This window comes from Pogona vitticeps, chromosome 11, assembly GCF_051106095.1.
Source record: "Pogona vitticeps strain Pit_001003342236 chromosome 11, PviZW2.1, whole genome shotgun sequence".
NCBI classification, from domain to species: domain Eukaryota; kingdom Metazoa; phylum Chordata; class Lepidosauria; order Squamata; family Agamidae; genus Pogona; species Pogona vitticeps.
The window spans coordinates 3,503,526-3,531,366 of record NC_135793.1 but is presented as its reverse complement, the minus strand read 5'-3'; the positions used below and the strand labels follow the sequence as shown (position 1 = coordinate 3,531,366).

At 43.8% G+C, this 27,841-nt stretch overlaps 1 protein-coding gene across 8 annotated transcripts in view; it reads right to left on the bottom strand.

The window, feature by feature from the left end:
• The window catches only part of AMMECR1 (AMMECR nuclear protein 1), a 99,303-nt gene that overhangs the window by 59,664 nt on the left and 11,798 nt on the right, over positions 1-27,841 (bottom strand). For all 8 annotated transcript variants that reach the window (XR_013538797.1, XR_013538798.1, XR_013538799.1 and 5 more), the window contains exon 2: positions 20,249-20,942. Coding sequence is in view for 2 of the 8 variants with exons in the window: in XM_078380781.1 (XP_078236907.1) it covers positions 20,249-20,942 (694 nt within the window). In the remaining 6 variants the exon portion in view is untranslated. The remainder of the gene's footprint in view (positions 1-20,248; positions 20,943-27,841) is intronic.

Below are 27,841 nucleotides of genomic sequence, written 5' to 3'. Positions count from 1 at the left end.
GTGCTCTGGTCCGTGGGGTCATGAAGAGTCGGACACAACTTAATGACTAAACAATATCCAGAGATGTAAAAGTACATGCCTTCTGTCTGCCTAATACAGGCCAGTCATACCATAACTCAGTAACAGCACTGAAGAGTAAAAGAATTGTTTTCAACATTTACTGACCCATTTCTGAGTTTCAGCGTTCAACAAACTTCCCACTTTTTTTGAGCCCTTGAGGGGCTGTCCTAAGGCCTGGAGGCAGCATATAGCCTGCAGGGTGTATTTTGCCAACTCCTGCAGTCTATTATTCCTGCAGTGACTTCGGCAGTCACACTGCAATGGAAGCAGAGCACATCACATAACTAAGTCCTACTGATTCAAAGTGCTAGAGAAGGCTTGCACTTAATAGTAACCAGATTTCTTTTTAAAAACAACAATAACAAAAAAATAACAACGGGTTATCTTCTTCATTTTTACAGCTTTCATACAGAAAGGATTCATCTGCTACCAAACTTTTTTTTCACTAATAGTACAGCCAAGAAGAACATTACCACCACGTCCTGGAAAAGACCGCAGAAAAACACACAAAACACAGAGTGCTCATACTGGTTTAAATATATTGTTTTCCACTTCCAAGTGCTCAGTCACAGGACCCAGCAGCTCAGCCAGACTGTCAAGGACAAGAGGGGGCGAGACCCCCAGATCAAATCAGAGCAGCCCATCTGCAATCAGCATGCCATTCTTGCTGTTAAACCCCTGGGATTAGACCAGGTTTAAATAGCAGGAAGAAAATGCACCCTGCTGCTTATACTATGTTAAGGCAAATAGCACACCTGGTCAAGTTAACACAAGGCTAACATTTTATCTTCCATATGAAGTACACAGGAAGGGGAAAAAACAGGGGTATGAGCCAAAACTGGTTATGCCATTAAGGAAATGGGAATCCAAAAGGCACAGTAAGTGTGTCATGAAGAACTCAATAAAGGATTACACTAGGTAGTACACTTCACTTAAGAGGAAACACTTGGAGAATTAAAAGGCTAAAATGATGATGCACAGTGGTGCCTCGCTTAGCGATTGCTCCGTTTAGCGAAGAAATCGCTTAGCGATGCATTTTTTGTGATCGCAAAAGCGATCGCTTTGCGATGGTCCCTATGGGGTATTTTCGCTTTGCGATGATCGCAGGGAAGCGATCATCGCAAAGCAACCCTTTTTGCACAGCTAATCGGTGGTTTCAAAATGACCGCCGGGAAAAAAACATGGCCGCCCGCTGTTTTTTGGGATGGATTCCTCGCTTTAGAGGCACCAGAAATTGCGGTGCTATGGAGGATCTTCGCTCAACTGTGAGTTTTAAGCCCATAGGAATGCATTAATTGCGTTTTAATGCGTTTCTATGGGCTTTTAAATTTCACTTAGCGATGTTTTCGTTTAGCAGCGATTTTTTCAGAACGAATTAACATCGCTAAGCAAGGCACCACTGTATTCTGCTTTAGTGAGAAGGGATGGAAAGGCAGAGGAACCTGAATACAACCTCTTCCGCTCTCTTTAAGATTCCCCCACAAAGAACACCAGGATCTTTTTTTAAAGGCACACCTTTTAAACAGGGTGGATTTGATTTAAATCAAATTGATTTAAACCACAATTTAAATAAAAAAGGATTTTTAAGCATTTAAATTGTGATTTAAATCAACTTGATTTTTTTTTTAAAAAAAAATCACTGATGTTTATCCACTCTGCTTTCTAATAAAATGTCCACCTTTTAGGCTGCAATTAATCAATGCAATTACAGGCCCTGACATTTCACTTACATGCTCTGGCTTTCATAAACCACGCAGAACAGAAGAGCCATCTGTGAAAGAGGCCGTTGTCCGACAGTCCTTTTTCATCCTAATCAAATTTATATCTCTGATCCTTATTTACTGGACAGAATCCAACCTGCACAGAATTTGGAGCTGTGGCCTTCCTCAGAAGCACTTCGCCAAAGATCAAAATATCTGGGAAAAATTAATTCCTTTTCCTTCCCCAAATATTTGATAGGAAGATCCGAACAGTTCCGAAAGAACAAAGAAAAAGGTGGAAAGATCACACATGCTATGATACAAAACATGTCAACTTAAGGAATTTCTGGCCTGCCAACATTTCAGACTTGCTTCCTCCTTCCCCAGACAAAAAATTGCTTAACAGTTTCATGTTAATAACCAGGGATGCACCAGATGTATGTTTGTTACTCCAGAATTCTCCCAGAATTTCCCCAGGCAAACTTCCAGGAGTTCCAGATCCACTTCTCACAGACAAATCTATGTTTCATTCACCTTGACAAAGGGCCTAGGTCAATGGTTCCATGGGCTAGGAATTCTACATCTCCCTAGGTGATGCAGTCTCCTAGTTCATTAGACTCTATAGAGGGCACCTTCAAAAGAACTATACCTCCCAGGGAGCTCTAAGAATCCCATGTTGCACTGGGGCAGCTGCCATTTTTAACAAGAAACTACACTGGAGCTGGGCCATGAAATCTTTGAGTTAGGTTTTTCCCCAGGTGAGAGAAATGTAGTTGTGGATCAGTGGTTTGGAACGCCCAGAACTCTGAATAGGGAATTCCTGAAGAATTTCTTTGGAAGTCCAAAGAAAGAAAGAAAAGAAAGACGGACAAAGACTGACTGACAGACAGACAGAAAGAGGCACATCCCTACTAATAACTGCACTGTGAACATTTCATGTCTAGTGAAGAGCTGGTTTTAAACCTGGGAATAAGGGTGGGGAGAGAAAGAAAACTGGTAATTAATGATAGCTGTAAAAAAAAATCATCAGTACAATTCAACTAACACCACCCAGAAAGGCTATGTCAGAGGCAGACATAGATAAAAGCTGGTTATCTCAAGTTGCAGTCATACATCACAGCCACAAGACTATCTTCATCCAAGGCTTGCCCAACCCTTCGGCTTTAAGACTGTAACGGCAATAGCTCTGGGAAAATCTCACAAAGTAGGATTACAGGGGCTAAAAATGACTAGTTTTAATTGACGTTTAGAAACATAGAGCCAGCATAATATGATAGATCTTAATCTCAAGCTTCAGGCTCCTGTAAAAGCCTCGCAGCAAGATTAATATCAGTTGATACACCTGTCTGGGTGTAACACAGTCGGTTTTCATGGTGGTAATTAAAATTACAGCAGCCCTATGCAATGGAGTGAAGCCTTTTCAGCAGGGTGGTAGCTAAGACTTGAGCTGGAAAAAGGATAGTTTTACATTGTTCAGGAAAGGAAACAATTTTATGGAGTGTATGTAAAAGTACAAAGCAAAAACTTCATAGAAGAAGACTAAATTAAAATTTCAGGCCAAGATGCAGGTCACGGCAAACAAAACACCCACAATAATGCTTAATACATGGCAGATAAAACACCCAAGATAATGATCAAGAGACACACCACACAAATCCCATCTCAGTTCTGTACAGTAGATCAAAAATGAATGGATATGTAACCTCTTAACTAGGTGCTGGAGGAAGATGATTCTGAGATGACTTGCTGTCCCCTCTTCAAGGCAGCTCCCTATAAACAACTAAGACACATCACTGGGGCTATACTGGACCTAACAATGGACACGGTAGATTTGTATAAGCTGAGAAAAAGCTTTCCTAGGTAGAGCTACCAGCTGAACATCCATTCAGGGGCAAAGCCAGATGGAAGAGCTCCATAGACTACAAGCTTTGTCTTCCTAAGTGTCTCCAACCATCTCTTATTTCAACTTTATAAGGGCAGAAAGGGCCATTCTGTTGCTTCTATTTTTTAAGTAAATGGCTGACCTAACACAGTTCAGTCTATGATCCATCAGTACATCCAAATGTACTATTTACCCATTTTTTTCCTCTAGACTATGGGTGTAAAACAAAATATACATGCTTCCTAGTGCAGGAAGAAGATTTTCTGGGGCTGAACATCTGTGTGCATATGCCATTTCATTTCTGATCCACAACACCCCTGAGTAGGTTCTCCTGTCACTTTTGCTTGGTGTATATAATTTTCTTGCTTTGACTGCATCAGATGACATAACTGTGCCCCCTGCCAGAAATGCCTTATCACAAGGGCAGTAATTACAAACATTGTTTAGAGTTAAGTTGGAAGCATCCACTGGTTGGTAGGCTCCACAAGCAGCAGGCTTTCAATCAAGGTGGGGAAAAATTCCAGATATTTTGGCCTTCCACTTCCATCAACTCCATTTTGCCTGCTCACCGGTAACAGACTGTGGCACTTCCTAGTCCAAAACTTATGGAGGGCTGTAGCTTTCTCACTGCCTCCTAGATTTGTAACATTCGACATCAATTAAACATGTAAACACTTTTTTACTTTTAGTATATTCATACTAAACAATTATCTAAAATACCTCTTATTTGTAGGCCTTCTACTTAATGCCACATATTGCCCTGTATGCACCATAATACTATTTAATTACAGGACACTGCCCTCTACGGAGCTGGACCATGGGCCCATCTAGATCAGAACATCAACAGTAGCTCTGTAGCCTCTTAGCATCTTTCCTAAGACATCAATCCGTTGCACCTCTTGCATTCAAAGCATGTACTCTGCCACAGAGATGTCACCCTTCCCCTGTCTGCCTCAGAGAAACAATGGGTCATCTCTCTATGGAGCCGAAAATCTTCTGCTGCAAAATGAAGCAATCTATCAGTAAAATACAGCTCAGAGCTTCAAATAAGGTAGTTTAGCTTAGGTTAGACAATTTGTAACAGTTTCGTGGGAAGGAGCGCAGCAATTAATCTGCCTAATACATAAATTTAGCACAGTAAGAACAAGTGCGGTGAGCCCCAGGCCATAGTTCATCTCCTCCCTCCACTGTGCCACTAGTGCAATTACTAAAGTGTCTGCCTACATTTTAAACATTTTTGGTTTAACCATGATTTTAGTTAAGGACCTCTACAGAATGGTTATAAATTTAGAGGGGAGGTCTGTAACAGATTTAATATCTCCTCATTTGGTCTAATAAATTTTGCCGGGAAAGGATGGAAAGGAAGCTCTGGTCACATATTCAGTCTGTAATTTCCTGATACTCCCTCTTCCTGGATTTAAATGCCAAGAACATTCACCAATCTTTCTTCTGAACATGCAGGAATTCCCTGCTGAGCAAGGCAACCGGCATCTGTTAAGCACACAGAATCCATCAAACGCTTGGAGAAATCTTTATAAAAGCTTCACCGAGTCAGTTTCGAAGAACAAGAAGCAAAATATAGGACTCCTATGAGCACTTTATAATGTTAATAAGGAAAAAAAGCAGTCAAAAATAAAAAGTAAGAACAGAACACCTATGTGATGAATAAATGAAAAGCATAATTACTTCCAGTAGTCACTTGAAGTATCAATGAATAAGAAATGTTCTTTGTCTTGCAGACACTAAGGTGAATACTTTCAAACAATGAAATTTACTCAGGATTGTTATTGTTGCCATGCACTGCCTTGTGTGTAGTTTCTGACATATTGATACCCTAAATAAGGTTGTCAACGTTTGTAAGATGTTCAAGAAGTGATTTACCAGGGTGTTACCATGGCTGAGCTAGGAACTGAACGGAGGTTTCCTGAGATCCAGAGTCCAGCATTATCGGCTACACCACACTGGCTCACTGTATTCAAGATTAACACTATTTACATAGGATGACGCGATGCTCACTGTGGTGTGTAGTGGCTACAGTGATGGACTAAGACTCAGGAGCACTGTGGTTGAATCCCTGCTCAGCCAAGGAAACTCACTGGGAGTGTGGAACTGTTTAACCCATGCCTTAAATATCTCACTTACCATGAAAGCCCTATTAGGGTCACTATCAGTCAGTTCCCGCTTGACTGCACACAATAAATGAAAACAGGATTGTGAAGGTATCATCACTATTTTGACTTTGTTGCTTCTTTGGGCGCGAGACCTCGCCTTCAAAGATATTACAGGATGGAAAAGCCACTATATGAATAATTTTATTTTAGTTATTTATTTATCATTAGATTTTTATCCCGCCCTTCTAGACTGTGTCTACTCAGTGCTGCTCACATCAGAATTAATTAATTAATTAATTAATGCGCATCTCCATGCTGTAGGAATTCCTCAGGAATGCTCTGACAGGTGCACTAAAATAGATGTGACAGTTACTGTAGCCACCTGAAGGGCACTAGCTGAGGGAAGCTGCATCAGATGAACAACGGCTGTATTGCATAGGCTGAATACTTGGTGCCTAAGTATTTAGTCAGCCTCAACATATGGGCTCAACCCCAACACATTAATTCCCTTGACAATTGCTATTTTAGCCATTTGCCATAATATTAAAATTAGTGAATGATGGTTTAGAGGCTACCTTTCAAACAATTATCAGAAATCACTAGCCTAACTAAATCTCCACTTCTCTGATTCCAACAGAAAGTCATAACCATAGGCTGCAGATGGAGTGATTCAAGCCTCTGAACTGACTCGTACAAAGATTTTGTATTTTCACAAATTCCCCAGCTGCCTGAAGATACTACTAAAAGTAGTCAGAAAACAAAGGCAAAAAAAAAAATACCACAACATGTTGACATACTCTGCACAACCAAGGTTACCTTATTCGTTCAGATCTGCTGCAGGCAACAGCTTCCAAAAGAACACAGTATTCTGAGAACAAAGGGCTCCAAAAAAGCAAAGCAAGTGATCAACTATAACACAAGCAGCCTCAGAGAACCCAGAAACAATCTGTAGCTCCAATAAAGACACAGATAGAAAGGGGGGGGGGAGCCACTTATGTGAATATGAAAGTACCAAATGGGGCAATGCTCTTTGTTAAAAAAAAAAAAGGAAATCAAGTCATACCTTTTTTTTTTTTTTTTTTTTTGCAGAGCATAGCGAAATTAGTAGCTTCCAGTAATCTCACAGAAAACCATTTCTGTTTGCTACTGAAGGAAGACCGACCAGAAGGTGCAGGAGATGGGTAATTTTACAAGGTATGGTCTTAGTAGAAGCAACACTTGAAAAAAGAAGGAAGTGATTAACTATGTATTCAGAGAAACTCAAGAAAACCCGAAAACCATGCACTGCAGACAATGATGATAGAAATTTTGTACAAATTGTGTCTGTTCCCTATCTGGATTTTTCACAAGTACTGTATGTGTTACGAAGTTCTGGTATTCTTCCATTAATAATCTGTGTATCGATGACAATATCTCCACTACCACCTTTCTAACAACATTTTAAGTACAGTAACATATATTGTAACTAACTTTTCAGCTGCTTTTCAGTTGTATACTATTTTTGTTGTAATGTATATACACTGCTCTTCCAAAGGTTACATTTAATGTACAAAGAAATCTCTAAGTAGCGGAAGTCAAAAAATAAATAAAGTCAGTAATACAGTATCTTTCTTTCATACTTCTGGCCAAAGGCCTAAAGAACCCAGTTCAGAGCTTCAAAAATTTACAGACGGAGCAATTTGAGAAGCACACTCAAAAGCAGAGATCTTCTGTCAAAGAACATCTTCCCACGGAATAATGTATTCCTACAGAATCAGATATGTAGCAAGGGAGTGTGGTGAAGCATTAAATAGACGGCAGAGGTATCGCACAAGAGAGAATGCATTCCTGAAGACAGACTGGGTCCAAGGGAGTGTGGCCACGTGTAATAAATGGCTTTTTGAAATTAACCTGCAAGATGACAGAAAGCCAATGAAACCACATTAGGACATCTGAGGCGCAAGTGAGGCGGCTGCCTGTGACAACAGCAGAAGCTCCTACATGGAGTTCAAAGAAGGAAGTAATTAACTATGTATTCAGAGAAACTCAAGAAAACCTGAAAACCTGCAGACAATGATGATAGAAATTTTGTACAAATTGTGTCTGTAATGCAAACCACAAGAAGGATGCATCAGAGAAGCCATCTACCTTGAGGTTCTCTAAATGTGACCACTCTCAGTTTATTAAGTACAGTTAATTAAAAGCATCTGAGTCATAGCTACCACTTGATAATCTAGAAACAGAACTAAACTATTTTTTAAAAACTTTAAACTGAGGCTGGCTCTTCAATCCATCACCTCCCTCTGATCTCTCACTCTTGCAAGGTTTTATGATTCATCTACGTACAATTCCATCTTGCTTGTGTATCAAGTCTTAGTTCATTCAAAGTAACAGCAATCTTAACAGCCTACACCACCAGTGGATGTTGATCTGAAGAAGAGACTTCCCTTGGAGCCTAATCAAATAAACACAAGCCTCATTATCTGGGTGTCTGTCTCCAAAGCTCCAGAAGAAGCCAACCTTCAGTTTAATATACAGTGGTGCCTCGCAAGACGAGCGCTTCGTTTAACGAAGAAATCGCATCACGACGAAGACTTTGCGATCGCAAAACGATGTTTCCTACGGGGTTTTTTCGCTTTGCGATGATCGGTTACCTGCTTCGCTAACAGATTATTGCAAAACGAAGATTTTCGCACAGCTGATCGGCGGTTTCAAAATGGCCGCTGGGTTAAAAAAAAAAAAGGCCGCACGCTGTTTTCTGGGACGGATTCCTCGCTGCACGGGCAGCGAAAATGGCTGCGCTATGGAGGATCTTCGCTGGACGGTGAGTTTCAAGCCCATAGGAACACATTAATTGGGTTTTAATGCGTTTCTATGGGCTTTTAAAAATTGCTTTACGATGTTTTCGTTCTACAGCGAATTCGCTGGAACGAATTAACATCGTAATGCGAGGCACCACTATAAACACTAAATATCAGTGACAGGTTACAACTTCAGGGAGTAATAATAATAATCTTAGAACTGCAGAGCTGAAAGGAACACTATGGATCGAGTCCAGCCCTTGTCAGGGAGGCCCCGGGGTGGGTTGGGGGAAATCGAACTCCCAAACTCCGTCTCCACAGACAGATACTAAAATACTACTATCCAGCAGTTCTTAATTACACAAGTTGATTCCTCTGAAGCAGAGCGGAAATCATTCAAGATTTTCTGGGTAGAAATTCTAGACAACTGTTGGTTTCTGTGCAAAATTCAAAGCGTTGGTTATGGTCTTTAAAGCCTTATATGGCTTGACTGCAGGCTGTTCCCCTGGTCATGAAGCACTGCTTGTTCTGAAGCAGCCAATGTCTTATTTCTGGACTACGAGGAATTTACCACCACCACTGCTGAGAGGGATAACTTTTCCACACCAGCCAGAGGGAAGTCAGGAATGGGTGATCCCATAAGTAAATACATGGACCTCTCCAAGACTCTTGCCCGCGTTTCAAGCGCTGACCAAAATTTAACTAACCAAAGCTGATAAAACAACACATTCAACACCACAGGTCTGGACCTTCAGTGACCACTGCATCCAAATGCATCCAGGTGGAAACAATTTTACCCACAAAATGCCTGGCAAAAACTGCACAGGAATTGGATAAGGCCTCTGGTGATGAAGAAGGATCCACCAGACAGCTGTGAGCTGACACTGGTGGTTAGCCATCACTGTTTCATAACCACAGCTAAGTCCTTTAAATAGATTCTCGGCTGCTCAAGTTTAATCTGATTCATCCTAACTCTGCCACAATCTTTTATGGCACTGGAAACAGGTTTGACCTAATCTAAATCATAAGGTACCTCAAAGTGGTCTCCATGAAGCTGCTCAGAAGTTATCCAAAATAATCAAATAGTTGTATCCCAAGAAAAACTGTGCATTTCTCATCAAAATACTGAACAGTGAGAACTAGGGTATTCCATGGAGTAATCTGTATAGCATTTACCAAAGGGAGTTCCAAAGATAATATACATTCTTTGACTGGTCATAAACTAATGTGTGGGTAGATTTTTTTTGAATGCATTAATTAAATGCAAACATAAAGCTAAATATTCCTTAACTGATGCATCTAACTGTGGACTTCAGGCCCAGAAGCTTATCCAAAATCTGTTCCTGGAGATGCCACAAAACTCTGTTGTTGTTGTTTTTGGAGCAAACGTAACTGAAATATTGGAATTAAATACTTTTTGCAAATTTTCTAATTGACACTTCAGAGAATCACACATAACAGATTCTATGTAGGTGCACAGGCCATGGGTACATGATCTAAATGCTGTGGAAGAGAAACTAGGAAATGATGCCTACACACAAAAATGTTGTAAAGAAAAGGCTTACAAAAAAATTACAACTGTGTGTGGAAGGTGGGGGAGGATGAATCCATACATTTATAGAGAAACGGGATCTTATGTGACAGAATCTCTTCCATCTTATTTCTCTACCATATTTAATTCACAACAGTGGGTGGAAGGTGGCTTCTGTGAACAAGTTATAGTACTATAGACGGAATTTTAACAACACAAGCAAAGCTACCAGACGTTGCTTCAGAAGCAATTAGCTGATTTCAAAAAGGAGTCCTTGCAAATCCTGATATCTACACATAAGAAGGTGCAAAGAGGTGTCTCTTAAGATTAATACCAAATATAGTTACGTAAGTCTAAAGAGTATTCTTACTGAATGACAGTAGCAGGAATTTAACAGCCCTATCCCCACCCTAAGAAGGCACATACTCCACGTTGCTCAAGAGGTGCCATTCTAGATGAGGCCCTGCTGTGTACAGTCCATAGTTGCTGATAAAAATGACAAGGACTCAGTGTGAAACACAGTGGATAGTAAGTTTAAAAGCCAAATTCTTCCAAACGTGGGGATATAACTCCAGTTGCAGAGCACATGAAGAAGAGTCTTCAAAATCCTTAAGTGAGGAGCACCAAGGAACAGATGTACACATTTGAGAGCCATAGCTTGTGTGACTGGACAATACTAAGCTAAGCCTATCATCAGGTTATAAATCTCCTACAATGATCACCACTTTTTCGATAAGGCCACGGAGAAGAACACAAACACACCACCATTTCTGGACTCTCAAGGATCCTGCTAAGAGTTGTGTTCACAATATAAATCAAGGAGGTCTCCTAACAATACACAAACAGGCAGGATGACATCCTACAGCATATGATTTTTTTTTTTGGCTAGTTATCATCACAATACAGGAATGGTTCTAAAGTTAAGGGAAGTAGACTTTTCAGCACTCATTTACTGTAAAGCCTGAACATTTTATTCATTGTACTACTGTGTTCACTGCCCTAAACGATTATGAGGAAGGATGACATATACATTGAAATGTATATTGTCAGCATGAAAGTGAGCATTGGACATGTGCAGTCATGTGAATTGTGCTCATCTGGAGGAAGGCTGGACTGGAAGGCTTCATGGCCCAAGATAGGCTAAACTCTGGTCTAGTTTCTTGTTAGAAAAGGAAGCTGCCCCACTGCTTGCTGGAAACTGCCAAATCATGAGGCTTTCCAGCCTGGCCTTCGTCCAGGTGAGCACAACCCATGTGTCCGGCCGGTGAGTCTCTCAGAGCAGAGAATTCTTGGATTTGGGAGCTGGAAAAACAAACAAATCAGAAACAGAAATGAAAGCTCGTGCCGAATGACGGTAGACAATTCATCTGGTGAGTGGTATAATTTGGAAAAAATATTAGAACATTCTGACAAAGCCATGATAACTAGAAATTTCATCTACACTCTCCGTTCTGTTTCCATGTTTATCTAAAACACATCTTAAATGTTACCAACAGGTAGCTTACAGTTACGGGAACAATTCAAGAGAACTGTGCCTTCTGCTGAGAAAAACAACTCAGGAGCTTGCACTCTAAGTGAAATTTTAGTGGGTCCTGATTAAGAAAAAAAAGGTGGATGTCACATTGTTCTCATGGATCAAGTGTGCTATCCTTGTTTTTCAGATGAACGAAAAAAATCCTGACCGCAATTTATGTATTGTGCCCAGGGGATTTGTAACCCTAGCCTTCAGAGATTTCCACTACAACTAAAAGTTAATCCACTATCATCTGTATCCTACTGGCATGAACATGGGACACCCGGGTCACTTCCTGCACCCTCTGATTTTATTATCGCAACATCATGGTAGGTTAAGATGACAAGAGTGTGACAACCCCAAACTAACCTACTAGTCCCATCATGGATGCACTAGGATTTGGACCTGGTCTCCTCCTTAGGGTTTGGTTCTCTTTTAAGTACCACACACCCGATGTCTTGTGAAATGGGCTAGCAGAAAAAAAGTCGCCCTTCCCAAGTAGGTCAGAAGGAGTGGGCTGTAAGAGTGCATGTACTATCCTGGGAACAGCTCAAGCACAATCTTAGCAGGAACATTTGATCATCTGGGGATGAGGACATTAGAGGACCAAACAAGAGGCTTCTGGCTAGCCTGGCTGCCCGACCGACAAAAGACCATGCCCCAACATCTTATTCTACAAAAGGAACACAGACAGTGTCTTTTGCAGAGTGAGGCCACTGATCCATGATGCTGTATTAGGGACACCAACCAGGCATTGCTCTCCAGAGTTTCAGACCAAAGTCTTGTAATCTGACATAAAGATGCCGGGGATTAAAATGAGACCTTCTGCAAAGCGTATGCTCCACAACCCGGTTTGTATTTTGAACCGTGCGGGGAAGGCATATTGGTCTACTATATCCTATATAAATAAGAAGGATGGAAGGCAGTCTAGCAGAACCTTAAAGGCTTAGTACATTCTATTTGGGATAAACTGGGGCTCTCCAAAAGCTCACAAGTAAAACAAGTTAGCCTTAAAAGTTCAAATAAACCTGTTTTTTTTTTTTTCACTACACTATAGCACTGCTCCAATAGGTTATTTGCTGAAGAACAAGATTTCTGTTGCTGTATGCGAAGGACCAGCACCATCATGGTACCAGTAACGCCAGTAAAGGCTGCATGCCAGGGACATATTGACTGAAATTCACCAAAAGCTTGTAAATTTGGGGGCTTGATCATTTTCTAGTCAAATTCCATTTTTGGAATATATTTGGTATATCTAACAGCAGCCCAACAACAGATGATAAACTGGCAATAGCTGACTAATCAGACCCTATCATTTTTTATGTGAAGGTTGGTGTTGGTTTTTTTTAACTATTTGCATAAATTGAGATTTTTCTTGCTACGGGAAAGGCCATGCAAAAGAGAGAAGCCCTGCTCTCCACCAGCACTAGAAATCTTATTAACCCGCTCTCCCTTTTGTGGAGATTCCAGCTAGCAATGCTCCCATAAGTCACATTTTGCAGCTACAAGGGGCTAGACACTTTAAATACAAAACACCAAGAGAGCACAAGGAGCCAATTTCTGTGCCCAATCAAATATGCTGGGTTCCCATACTCTTGTAGTACATATATGTTTTTAAGGGTGTGGGATGCAGAGGAAAATTTTTTGGAACAGAGGCCACTTTCAAGGACTGCACCTTAGAGCAAAATGACGATTACTGAGCTTTGCAGAGGTCCTGAAATCAAAGGAATCAGAGGGCCTGCCAATGCTCGGCCTCCCATCTGGCCAGAGGCTTCAGATGACCAGCTGTCTCTGGGGCCAGAACTCTCACAGGGAACATTTTATAATGGAAACCACACAGTATGCAGCCATCTGCTCTGTCACATTTGCAAAACATATAACCAGAGGTCGGATCCTCGCTGGCGAGAACAGGGATCTATAGCAGCTAGAAATGGTACAGCAACTGAACAATGAGAGACGAGAGGAATGCCCCATGCAAAGAAGACTTTAAACAGGGAGGTAACATCTGTGTACAGTCATTCTTTTTTATTTCTTTCCTTAAATTTTAAGTTTTACAGTTTTTGAAAACTCTTAACTTCAGGATCTCCCTGATAATCTGATACCCAAGCAAGAGATGACAGCAAAAGATTTACAAAGCAGACTAAAAAGATCAGATCTTTTAAATGTAATGCGCAAATGGACGGCCATGAAGTATGTGGATCACACCACTCTTCCATATAGACTCATGCTGTTCTCTCGCTCCTGTTTCTCAGTGGCCCTATTTTTGGCTACACCATTGTTAGTACTCTCTGTGTGTACGTTATTACTAAGGAGTAATATTAGCGTGCAAAGCTAGAGGCACAGTAGAACATCATGGATAAGTGTACTACGACAAGACAATCGTTTTATGGAAAATAAAACATTACTGAGAAAAGAAAATCATTTTTGGAGGCCATAGAAAGGGAAGATTTGAGAAGGCTGTCCTGGGTAGTGGAAGGTGTTCCACCAGTTTCTTTTTATGTGACACAAAGATCACAATGCTGCACATACCATTAATCCACAGCCGCCGCCACCTCCCTGAATAACACTGCATGTATTTTGCTTCAGAATTTTCACATCTTCCATATGCATACAATGTAAAACGAGGGAAGGGTAATTCTTAAGTCTTCTACTTGAAAAACAACTACAGGGGGGTAAACACAATGTGTTAACATTATCATGAACTTATGTCTCTATTTCAGGAGGAGATAACCAGTTTTGTTCACTGAAAGTGATTGGAACAGTGGCGGGAGGGAGAATGCACAGAGGAGGACAGACATTTGTATAGCAGGGGTCCCCAACCTTTTTCACCCTGCGGACTGGCTGGAGAAGGCGGGGGAACCCCCTGTGCTTGCGTCCATGTGCAAACGGTGGTGCGGCGCTCGCATAGATGCGCTGCAGCACACACGCAAATCAGCTTTATGGGGGTGAGTACGTGGGGGGTGGGAGGTCTGTCTCTGCACCCCGGTCTGGCTACAGACTGGCACTGGGCCGCAGACTGGGGGTTGGGGACCTCTGCTTTATAGGACTATGATAGAAGCCTTCGTCACATCCCAGCTGGATTATTGTAATGCGCTCTACATGGGGCTGTCTATGGAAAGTGTTAAAATAAACTTCAGCAGGTCCAAAATGCAGGGCCCAGATTGCCAACTGGGGCTGGTCACATGTTACAGCAGCTCCACTGGATGGCGATCCATTTCCGGGCACAATTCAAAGTGCTGGTTCTAACTTATAAAGCCCTAAATGGCTTGGATCCAAGCTATCTCAAGGACCTCGTCTGTCTTTTTAAGCCTGCTTGGGTGTTAAGATAATCAGGAGAGGCCTTTCCTTCAATCTCACCACCTTCACAGGTGTGTTTGGTGGGGACACGGGAGAAGGCCTTCTCTGTGGCTGCTCCCGGACTGTGGAACTCCCTCCCACGAGATGCTAAGCTAGCCCCATCCTTACTGTCCTTCTGCAAGCAGATGAAGACCTTTTCCTTTGGACAAGCTTTCCGTTACTGACTGCCTGTCTTAGGCTTTTAAACCCCCTGTTGTACCTCACTGCTTTGAATGTGCTTTGGTACTGCTTCTGTTTTTTAGTACAGGATTCATCTGATACTTTTTAGTACTATTGTTGGCTTTAAACACTGTATTTCAAGGATGTAAGCCACCATGGGTCCTTTTTATGGAGAAAAGCAGGATAAAAATATTTTAAATAAATACATAAATAAATGATAGGGTACTCAAAGAGGTCCCTAGGCAAACCCACAGCCAAACAGGAAACTTGTGTTTCAAAAACAAGCTGGCAGAGGGTGGAGAGGTATATACAGAGTGATTTGCTGCCTCTGTCTGAATAGCTGGGCGGAAAATTCCAACCAAATATTGCCAGGGGTGAAGCCTTAAACCAAATCCCCTAAAGCCCGGTTGTACCAGATTTAAGCTCACCTGAAGACGCCTGCCATGAATTTTCGGGACATTCATTTATAATTTTTCTGCACTGTCCAAGAAATAATGGGGCACGCCTGAAGAAGTGGATTTTATTCTACAAACGTTCATGCTGATGATGTGATGTGTTTAGTAGTCTAATAAAGGTATCATTTTCTCCTGCGGTTGTTTTGTGTAAAGACCATACAGCTCAATTTCTTGGGGTTTTTTTAGGCAAAGCTGGTCATTTCATCTTTGCCTGAAAATAATGCGAAATAAAGCACAGGTATATATATTCATTAGAAACAGCCTGAAGATGTGTACAAGGATGGAGCAGCATACAAATTACTGTTGAGATGAAAATGAGAGCAGAGGATCAAAGGAAAATCAGAAACTAAGCTGTAGGGTGTGTAAGAACTGAGACCATTATTGCTTTCCTGCCACCTGTGCTAAGGCTGGAATCGTAAAACTCCTGTGCTTTTTGGTGTACAAATGAATCCGTTATCTTAAAACTCTCGAACTTCCTTGTTCATTCAAAAGGGAGCTGAGGGGCACTAACTGATCATGATCGTTGTTGCTGCTGCTGCCATATGCTATCAAATTACAGGTACCCTAATAGGGCTTTCACAGTAAATGAGATACCTAAGGTGTGGTTTTACTGGGGCACACCACTGAGTTTGCAAGGCCAAGCAGAGATTCAAATCCTGCACGTCTGAGTCTGGATCCATGACTTTATCCACTCTATCACATTGATCATTATAACAGGTCAGAACGGTTCCTGCTAAGCTGTGTGGCTGCGCAGGTGCACAGTGCTGCTCCACCCTCCACACAGCATTCCACCTCCTGTATGCGTCCACAGTGTTTCCAGCCCCTTTGGTTCCAGTCGCTGTAGAACCCCACACGTGGAGGTGTGGAGTTGTGCGCGCAAGGGGCAGAGCCCTGCCCATTGGGGCTGAAAAGGAGAGGGAACATTGTGGGTCATCATTATTACTGTATCTAGCAGAGCACTCAAAGGAGAAGAGGTGAAAATCTAGTGAATTCAGGCTTAGTTTCCTATTGAGTCAGGAGTCTCTGTGATGTCGGAGGCAAATATCAAAGTCCCGTGCGTATCCCGAAACCATGCTGACAATTATATAAATTACAGTGTGATGGCATCCTGAATACACTGATGTCAGTCAACAGCAGTGACTCTGTGTGCAACAGATAAAGTCTACAGAGATCTTCTTAATGTACTGCAGTTTGCTTCCAAACTTACACTATTTGTATAAGTGTGCAACAGGATTTCAGTCAGGGTGTAAAATCCAGCTCCTCACTTTATTATTAAGAGGTAAATGGTCACCCCTGGCTAGCTTAGCGATGTTTTCGGTTAGCGGCGATTTTTGCTGCACCGATTAACATCGCTAAGAGAGGCACCACTGTATGTAACTCTATAGGTCCCAGTAATGGGTGCACTAATACTAGTTAAGTTTGTTTTTTAGTTGTTTAGAGCTGTTTTAAGCATTAAGGTAAAAGTATGTGTATGTATATTATTTTTCTGTTTTCTCTTATAATGTGTCGTATATTGTAGTTATGTTAATTAAAAAATCAGTCTGGATAACCAAGCTCAAAAAATGCTTGATCTCTCCACGTTAACCTTCACATACGCCTTTTCAATAAATAGACAGTGTCTAAGTACTTCATGAAGATCTTTAGCTGCAGACACACTTGAAGTAATTTGGAATGGAGGGAGGGTATTTCCTTGAGACTTCATTTTTCAGGGGGACAGCTCTCCATTCAGAACTTATGGAGCTTTTGTGTAAACGTGGTTCATCAGCTCAAGGAAATGGTGTTCAACCTGTCCTGGATGGTGTTACACTCCCATTAAAAGCAAAGTGTGCTGCTTATATACCACCCCATAGTGCTTCGAGCTCTCTCTGGGAGGTTTACAATTTAACAGTCAAGGCTAAACGTTGCCATAAAGGTAGAAATGGCAACCTGAAAAACCCACGGGCCATGTATGTCCTTGATGCCTGTTTTCTAGCCCCTCCTGGAACTGCCTGCTGGGAAAAATACACAGTTAAACAAGGAAAAATGATTCTCTAGGAAGCCTCTGGGGGGCGGAATTCTCTTTTAAGGACAAGGCAGAAACCTCATGCTCCACCAAAAACTGGGGCAAGTTTTTAAAAAGTAGACTCCTTGCCCCTTCAAGTGTTATTTTGGGGACCTGTGGCAGATCTCGAAGGTGACGAATTAGGCCCTGGGCCCCCAGGCCTTGTCCACTCCTACCTTAAAAGATCACAACGTCCCTAGATCCAGAGTCAGCTGTCACTTCGAGGGCCATAACCATAATGCCATTCATCAGTTAGGGTCGGAGTAGCAAGCTGTGACCACTCTTGGCAACTCTTGCGCACAATGTCTGATGTGCCTCTAAAGATGTTACTCAGATGCCACAGTAAATTCTAGATACATCTGCATGGTTACATACCATAAATGTAATTATGACTGACTAGTATCTACTCTTCCACCTGTATGGTGATTTTATATTGTTATGCAAACTCCCTCAAAGACAGGATGGAAGATGGTCATTTTAAACAAATAATGAAGCCTATACTCTGACAATGAACTATTCTGAAAAACAGTTTATGAAATAGGATTCTGCATCTGGTGTGGGGGAAAAACTTATTCAGGGAACACTGTTCCCTTTGTGAAGCTGGAACTGGCAGAGGTGTGTCACCTTGAAGAAACCCCAAAATGAGAAATCAACGAACATCCCAAGGAAACCACCAACCTCTGGAGAGGTTAATAGCTGTGTAAGAAAGAAACAAGGAGGTCACCTGCTGTGGTGACTAGCTGTATGAACAGGTAAATCCACCTGTGCAGATCCTAACCATGAGGCAGTGAAGGGAAAGGAGAATTCACACCAATTCACCTGACAATTGGACAATTTATCAGAGGAAAACTGACAGGCAGGTGCAAGAATCAAGAATTTCTTCCTTTTTTATCCACCCTATAGTGGCTCTCTCCTGCATATGCCTCCCTTCTCAGGTCCCCTTAGCGTTAAAGAGATAAACACGGGGTTGAGAAACTGCTAGTAACACCTTGAGAAACCCAGCTGCCTGCTAGAGAAAGCAGGAAGATCTGAAGAAGGGGCGCTGTTGCCCCAGGTGCCTTCAACCGCTGAGCTGCAGGTATCAGAAAAATGCCTGTTCAGCTATTAAATCACATGGGACTAGGCATAGGCTGCTAGAACTAGGTGTTCTTCCTTAAAAGTCCACATGAACCAGTCTGAACCAGGCTAATATATTAACTAGGGGCTGCCATGGAAGAGCAAGTAGAGATTAAAAGCGGGGAGGAGGGGGAAGAGGGAATCCTTGGCAAAAAAAACACGCAACTTTGAGGTGTAGGGAAGAAGAAGCCGTTGGTTGGAGAGAAGCCCAGGGAGGTGGAGGTGACACACTCGGGAGCCACAGAATGGAAGCAAAGTGCTCTCGGTAAAGAAGAGAAAAAGCCGCACTGCCACGTGGAGAGCTCGTAAGGGGCAAATGAGCGAGAACTGTGTGTGAGAGAGACAAGAGACAGAGAATGAAAGTGAGGGGGGGTTGTTTTTAGAGCAGGAAAACACATAGAAAAAAAAAAGATAATCCTACAGAACTCCGAAGAGAGCTGGGAAACACACGGGGAGAGAACATACATACATGCATACGTACCTACTTACATACAGGACTCCCAACAAAAAGTGTTAGTATTAGAAATGGAGAATACTTGGCGGAAACAGGCAGGGTAGCCGGAGAGTCCAAAGGACTTCCTGTCCGCAGACTTCCGAGACCAGCCGGAGGGACCCTATGAACTGGAAGAGGACTGGAGGGCCGAGCGGAGGAGTTTATAAGCTCTTGCTTAGGGGGAAAATCCAAAACGAAATGGCTATTCTTTCCTAGTTTGGAATTGTCCGGTGGCCCCTGGGGAATTCCGGAGGCCCTGGATGGCCCGGCCGGGCCCAGCCTTGTTTTGCTCAGCCCCACAGAATATGGGGCACAGCGGAGCTGGCCTGGACGCCTGGAGTAAAAGCTGCAAGTAGGAGAAACATTATTCCCATTCAAAGACCTGCCCAAGCCATCATTGTTGTTATTTCATTCATTCATTCCTCCTTCTTCTTGTTATGTCCTTCCTTATTATTATTATTATTATTATTATTATTATTATTATTATTATTATTATTATTATTATTATTATTATTACATTCCTTCTTCTTCCTTTTTTTATTAACATTACTATTACTCTTATTTCACTCCTTGTCAGCAGTATATTTCATTCCTTATCCTTCTCATTCCTATTACTCTTAATATTTCATTCCTTATTATTATTTCCTCCCTCCTTTAGTATTACAGTGTATTTCATTCCCACCACCATCATCACCGGCTCAGATAAACAATCTGGGGGACTGGGACTGTCGAAGGGGGGGGGCAGAACTGTTTGCCTTTCAAAGGCAATTTTAGGATTAAGGGGTGGGGGGGTATAAGAGACACTAATTAACCCAAGGCCATGAGGAGCCCACCCCCAAACTTCTTCTTTTCCTCCTCCCCCCCACCCCCAAACCACCCCCTTGGGGCACTCCCCCCCCTGAAGTTTGAAGCGGTGTGTGTGTGGGGGGATTCCTTCCAAGGGTGACCCTTTTTGGGGGGGGTAAGAGAGAAAAGGGCTGGGGTGGGGGGGTCTGTGTCTCCCCGGGGGGCGGAGGGGGGGCGCTCGCGCGTGCGCGCTGCCTCACTTACTAAGGGTCGTTGGTGAAGCGGGGGCTCCGCGGGGGCTGGTATCCGTAGAGGTGACAGTAGAGCACGTCGAAGCAGAAGCAGCACATCTCGGCCGACACCACCATCTTCCTGCAGACGCCGCCGCCGCCGCCGCCGAGGGCCCCGGGCGAGGCGAGGAGGGAGGCGGCGGAGACGGCGGAGGACGAGGCGGCCGGGGCGGCGGAGAGGCCGCCGGGTCCCCCCCCGCAGGCGTTGGGGGGCGTCGGGAGCGGGAGCGGCGGGGCGAGGGCGCACCCGGGGGAGCCCCCCGCCAGACCCCCGAGGCCGTTGAGGCGGGGGGCGCCCCCCGGCGGGGGAAGCGAGCCGGCCTCGCACCGGGAGCCGCCCCCGCTACTGGCCCCGCCGCCGCCGCCGCCCCCGCCGCCGCCTCCTCCGCCGCTGCCCGGGCCGGCCGAGCCCGACGGAGGGGAGCTGGAGAGTTTCTGCTTCTTCACCCCGCAGCAACCCGCCGCCATCTTGGAGCCGTCTCCCCCCACGCAGCGCTTCCGACCCATGGCGGGGGGGCCGCTCGGCCGGCCGGGGGACGTGCGCCCGACCGCCCCGCCTCCTCCGCCGCCGCCGCCGCCGACAACGCCGCCTCCTCCTCCTCCTCTCCCTCGGCCGCCGCCGCCGCCTCGCGCTCCGCCTCCGGCCCCGCCTCCCGGGCCGGCCCCGCCTACAACCGTCGCGAGGGAGGAGAGGGGAGGGGGGGGAGCGGAGAAAAGAGCGGGAAAGTGAGGGAGGGGGGAAGGGAGGGGAAAGGGAAAGGGAGGGGGAAGAGGAAAGAGCAGGAAAATGAGGGGGGGAAGGAAGAGAGGGGAAAGGGAAAGAAAAGGGAGGGGAAAAGGAGGAAAGGGTGAAAGCAGAGAGGATGAGGAAGAATGTGAGGAAAAGGGGGGCGGAAATGGGGGGGAAGGCAAGTTAAGGGGAAGGAAAAGGAGGGGAAGAAGAAAAAAAGTAAGGTCAGAGGAAAAGAGGGAGGTTGAGGGGAAAAAGGAAATGGAAGGGAGAGGAGGAAGGAGGAAAAGGGTAGGAAAGAAGGAGCGTGTGAGGAAAAGCACGGGAAGAAGGGGAGGAAAGGCGTAGAGAGGATGAGGAGAAGGCAAGGCCGAGGAGGAAGAAGGCAAAGGGGGAGGAAATGGGAGAGACGAGAGGAAGTAGGGGAGAGGGAGAGGAAGGAATGAGGAAGGGCCATAGGAAAGAGAGGAGGAAAGGTGGGGAGGAGAAGGATGGGATTTGTGTCCCGGGAAGAGCAATGGCGTGGGGAGCAAAAGAGAAGACCAGGGAAGATCCATTCATGAAGGAAACGAAGGAGGGAGGTTGGGTGGGAAGAAAGAATGGACCCAGTAGGGAAACGGGGGGAGGGAGAGAAAGAGAGAGAGAAAAAAACATTAAGACTTGGGGGCTCCAGTCTCCCCCACCCCAAATAATGGACCCCCTTTTTTTGATAACCACTTCCCCATCCTCTTCTTGCTCAGCCCCACTTCCTTCCTATGTGGCCCCTTTCCCCCTTTGGGTTAGGAAGTGGCTGAACGAGTCTCCCCTGAAGGGGATGGGGTGGGTAGGTGGGTTTTCCGTCTTGGCGTTACAGAAGAAGCCCGGGTGGACTCTTTCCCTCTCATCTCCACCCCGTCCTTTTGGAGAGAAAAGCCGGCCAGAAAAGGCCCTGCTAAATAATTCACATGACCTGAGCTGCCTCCGCCGGCTGGGGAGGCGAAATAAATAAATAAGTTTCTGAGTCTGAGTCAGCAGCACACTACGGCCTGGGAGACTCCTCTAAAACACACACACCCCCAACGTGCAGCAATCTAGTCCTGGCCTGTTTGGGGACAGGCATTTGTCATAACTCAGCATCCCATGACTCCCATCTGAGAATACAGACAAGGAGAAAGAGTGCCCGTCCTCGAATATTCTGCATTTGTTGCTATGTGCCATCACGTTGCCTCTGACTTACGGCGGCCTTATGAATGAGTGATCTCCCAAAAGTCTTGTCCTCAACTGACAGACTCAAGTCTTGCAAACTAAAGCCTGTGGTTCCTTTAGAGAAGTCAATCCATCCAGTATGTGGTCTTCCTCTTTTCCTCTCGCTTTCCCCTTTCCCCAGGATTGCTGTCTTTTCCAGAGAATCCTGCTTTCTCCCGAGGTGGTCAAACTCAGACATTGCTTTTGACAATTTTACATGTTCTTGACGGTACTTAGTTTTTAGACAAGTTGGAGATGGGCCTGCTCAGCCCACTAGAAATGATTCTCGGGTGCGACTATGCACTGTATATTGATTTCATGGTGTGTTTTTTTATTGTAGAAATTCCCAGAGGTGTAGTAAAGTCTGTAGAAGAATTTTAAAAATGCCAAAGTGGCCCACAGTGCACAAAATAATAAATACAAATAATAAAATGTAACCACGTTAAGCATACAGGTTTTTAAAGGTGCCACAACACACTTTTGTGGTTCTATATTGTTTATTTTCTTATTGTTGCACACCACTTTGATGTTGTTAGACGCTAGTTGTTTATAAATATGCCCATGACTTCTGGCGGCTTTTTCTTACAGCCTAGTGCCATGCAAACTTATATACAAAATATAGTTTTCTGCGTGGCTTATTTCCAGGCTATGGATGCTGTGCAATCCTTCTCATCCACTGCAACGGTCACCAAGAAAGTTTTGTTACTTAACTATTTAAAACCAGTGGTGGGACACAAGTGTCACATTCAAAATGTATTTATACATCCCAGCCTCTTTTTTTTAATATTGTGTGGCAAGATGTCATTATTCCCACACAATGACTGTTTGCTAATCGCCGTTGTTAAAGTAATTATCACTGTTTGTCCTCTTTTGCATTTCAATTCCCTCTGCCCCCACTGATTACAGTGCCTCCACCCACATTATCAAGAGAGTGTAATAATAATCTGTCAAACTGAGAATATTTCATGCGCCTGCCGAAATGTGATCTAGTAGTTCACAAAAGCACAGCCCATAATATAATTTTAGCCATCAGGGGTGCTACAACTCTTGGTTGTATTTGTTTCGACAAACTAAAATGGCTACCTCCATCCCAGAATTTTTTCAGGAATGACCTTTATGAAAGCACCTACCTGTACTCCATCATGTGTAATTAGAGCACACCACTTCCCTTTTAATTATAAAACTGGCCTCAATCCCTAATTGTTGTTGATGATAATAATAATGATGATGATGATGATAACAATAATAGTGTGTTGTGAAGTCAATTCTGAATTTGAATCCATTCTGTTGATTCAGTGGGTTTATTCTTCTTTGGACTAACTGGTAAATTTAGAATTTACTGCTTTTAGTTTATGAATGCACCAGTTTTGTGAAGTTCATAATTGTAATAGGTGTGGAGGAAACTACCTGCTAGTCCTAAGAACTCTGCTGGACCAGACACTTCAGATGCAGTGTCCTCTCTCACACAGTGGCTAGGTATGTGCTTGCAGGATGTTCATAGGTCTCAGTGATGTTAAATCTGAATTTCAGCGCTATGCAACGTGTTCATGGGCTTTGTACAGAGCTTCCAGGAATCATACAGTTGTGGTCTTTGATAAAACTACAGCAGGAAGGTTTCGCAACTGCAGAGCAGACTTTATCACTGAACTGTTGTTAAAAGATGCTGCTGTTTCTGTTGAAGAAGAGGAACAGGAGTTAAGATCCTCCTGAGATACGTATGTTCCGAAGCTGTCATCACCTCTACATATCTCTTAATGTTGCAATGACTCTTGGCAAGTAGGCAGAGAACAAGAAGCTACCGGCAACTTGCTAAAAGCCACCTTGAGTGTTAGGCAGCGAGAGGCAGCGCTCTCAAATGGCAACAGAACTTGGAAAGTTACTTTTTAATAGTGGTCCATTCCTGTTAGTAGCTTGCTACAGGCCAGAATCCTCTTCGATGCACCCAGCCATTCCCATAAATGTTTTCCTAATCTGGTAGCCCCCGTTGCACAAGCTACCACATAACCAGTTGCACAACCCTCTTGCATGAAGTACGTGACCAGACATGAAATGAAAAGTCTCCCAGAGCAGGGGAAAACTGATCCAACTACCCTTCCATAATGGCAAGGCACAACAGCATACAGTACTGGCCTCTAGGTTTGAAAAGCAGCCTGCTGTAATTCGTCACAAAGTTGGAACAATCCTCAATCAGGATGCTGGCAGGGCTTTGGGTCCAAGTCTTTGGTACGAAGTACTATGTCGAAATCTTTGGATCCAGGTCCCGAGTCTGAGTCTTTGGTACCAAATCCTGAGTTCCAAGCCCGAAGTCCGAGTCCCTATTAAAAACAAACTTTTTTTTCTCCAGAAAGAAAGGGAGGGGTGGGTGGATTCCGAGTTGCAAGTCAAGTCCCAAGTCAATGAAAACAGACTTTGAGTCATGCCTGAGTAGAGCGGCCGCTGTGACTTAAGTCAAACTTGACGGCAAGTCTTGCAACTCAGGTCCCCATCCCTGCATGATTTGCCTTCCTGCACCTTTACCCTTCTTTTACTTTGTGGCTGGTGTTTTTGTGTGTTTTGAAACAACAACAGAAGGATTGATCAGACAGTAACATAAAAGTGGCAAAATGTCAAAATAACTTATGCAGCTAATCTAGAAAATGTTATTCATAACACCAAGGGTGAACTGAATGCAACTCTGGAGGTGGAGGCGACCATGCAGATGTTGGTGAGTTGGATTTTTTTTTCTTTTTAATGTCCCAGATTGCCGAGGCAAAACAAAAAAAAATCTACAGAAACAAACAAACCAACCCAAGAAGTGTGCTGCCTCAGACTCTCCGGAGGTTGTAATTCAGTTTTTAAAAAGGTTGCAACATAATGCTACCCATTTTTCAAGCCCATAAGTTAGACGTCTGGCTGCTTTCTTTTTCATTTCCTCTGAGGGTGTGTGTGGACAAGATTCATGTATTTTGTGGTCCTTGGGAAGAGCCAGCCTGGCTTCACCTGCTCGTTTATCATGCAGAAAAGCCCTGATAGATGGTGTGGAGCAGGTGCAATGGCAACTCAGAAATGGGGATCCCCCCCTCCAGTGATCTATGCTAGTTACACCACTATGCTATGTGGTGTAAATCCAGATCTTTCCTTTTGTTGCTTCATAAGCCTCCGCTCTACCAGAAACCAGTACTATCCTGTACTAAAGATGAAGGAAGAGCCATGTACTGTATTGGAATGACCAAAAATGGAGGCAGCAAACAGAAATTTGGAAGCTGAGGGTACAGTACTGTACTATTAAGAGAGCAACTGTTGCAGTCAATGAGAAATTGTCTTAGAGAATATGCAAAACCAGCTAGGAGTAAATCAGTTTGACTAGCCTAGATTATGTTTCCTTAATCTGTCACATTTTGGAGTCACTTCGTGTTGATGGCCATCACGTCCGCCCAGCCTGCCAAAGATTGGGGATAATGGGTATTGAAGTCCAACACACCCGGGGGGGCAAGCTTAGGGAGAGCTGGTCTACGTCAAAAGAGAAACATGTGAATCTCTGTCAACAGAGATTTCCATTCTCTGATTCATCCAGTGGCTGCCCTTAGGTCCATATGATCACTCCTACTTAATCTCATACTTGGTGGGCGTTTGGGGTGGATTTGTTTCCTCCACCCCAGACATTTTTCTGGAGGAACAGATGCACACACCATGTTGAGTTATTCAAATTGGCTACCTCGGGCCCTGAAATGACATAGCCGGCCTTCCTTCAAACTTTAATTAAGTTCTGTAATATCAAACATCCTCCACCCTTTAATTTGTTTTCTTAGATTTCTGTTTCCTTACACAAACTGAAGTGGTGAGGAATTCTGAGACAAGGAGGGAGAGATGTTTAATTGCCTGCTCTGATCTTTCCCGCCCTTCTTGTTATTCTGCACTGGTTTCTTGAGATACTTGATCAACTGGTTTGTTTAACAGTCCTAAATCACTCCTCCACCCTTGCTAGCTTATTGACCTAAAGAAAATCCGCTGACATTACATGGTATCTCTTTGACTTACGATGATCCACTCTGTCTTCTCCTAATATTTCATGTTTACTCAGACAGAAAGCCAGTGGCCAATTTGCCAGAAACCGGAAAGACCAGCATTTGGAAAAGTTTGAGGGTTCTGGATGCCAACACTCCGAACTTGTTCTACCAGCATGGCCAGTCGCTCTGCTGCCTGAGGTCTTTGGGGTGTTCTAAGCTCTTCTGAATAAATCTAAGCTGAAATCTTGTTTTGCTATTATCCACAAGGTGTAGCATTTGGAGGACAATGGCCATAACTTAAGAAATTTCCATAGGTATTGTGTGTTGCCCACCGAGTTGTGGGAATCAGCATGCAACAGAAAAGGCCCACAGAGAGTTCTTAACTTGTAGCAATTCACATTTAAAAGCTACACCTTTTGCATAACTGTGCATCCAGGTTTCAGCCGTAGGAACACAGGAGTTAGAACCTAGATACGGTGGGACTGCAGTATCTGCAGGGGAATCATCGCCAAGCCTCGCCCTGCAGATGCTGAAAAACACACAGAAGTATCGAACGCCATACATTACATGGTCTCTGGCTCCCATCGGTGGCCAGTTCTGTTAATACACCTTGAATTTTTATTTAGTATTTTTCAGGCAGCGAATAACTGAATCAGCGGATAAGGGGGTCCTACTGTACATCTAACCCAGCTAGTAAACACTGAAGGGCAGCCACAGCTTTCCATGAATTCAGGCAGAGCTCTTTCCTAGCCCTGTGGACCTTTAGGTCTATACCCCAACCTGGTGCTCTAAGGATACATCAAGAACACATCATCCATCATCTCTCAGCCATGATGGCCATTGCCAGACCTCCCAGATTGGGAAGAGCTGCTGGACGTATTTATCTGGAAGTAAAAGGAACGCAGTGAACCCTCCTTGGCCATAGATAGGCATACATGCCATGATTCAATTCCTTTCTCTGTGTTTCCTAGTTTTCTGCACTGGGCTAGCATAGCCACTTTCATCCTTTGCCTTTGGAAAACCGGGAGGGGGAGGCGGATTAAGTTTTCACTCTGATGAACAGTCACCAAGTGATAAGTCTTCAGGCTGACATTTGATGTCGAGTCCACCACTAACTAGTGGGAGAAACGGCATAAAATAAATTCCCGTGGGGAGCCATTTGACATTTGCATGAATAACACATGAGTCCATTACCAACCTTGCTTATGAAAAGGAGGGGAAGTGAATTCATAATGATTAGACATTTAAAATAACACATTATCTAAAAATAGGCATGGCCGTGGCGTTCAAGACCCAGCCGCCGTTCAGCCGCAGGGCCTCGGGAGAAAGTGAAATGAAAGGGCAGGAAAAGAACAAATCAGAAACCTGGTATGGATCATTTCCATGGGTCCTTCCACACTAGCCATATTGTGCAGGGCTCTTTAAAATCCCACAACTATACAGATGGTGTAGTCTCTGTTTCTGCCTGGAAAGAAAAGATGCTGGATTACAAAAATCTTGAGAGACTCAGGGTGTGTTTCTATGAATGCTCATTGCTGACACATATATTAATTCATTGTTTTTATTTCTTAGTTTTACTCTAAGATCACTGTATCCATAGGATCAGTTCCCCCAGTTTTGCTTATCC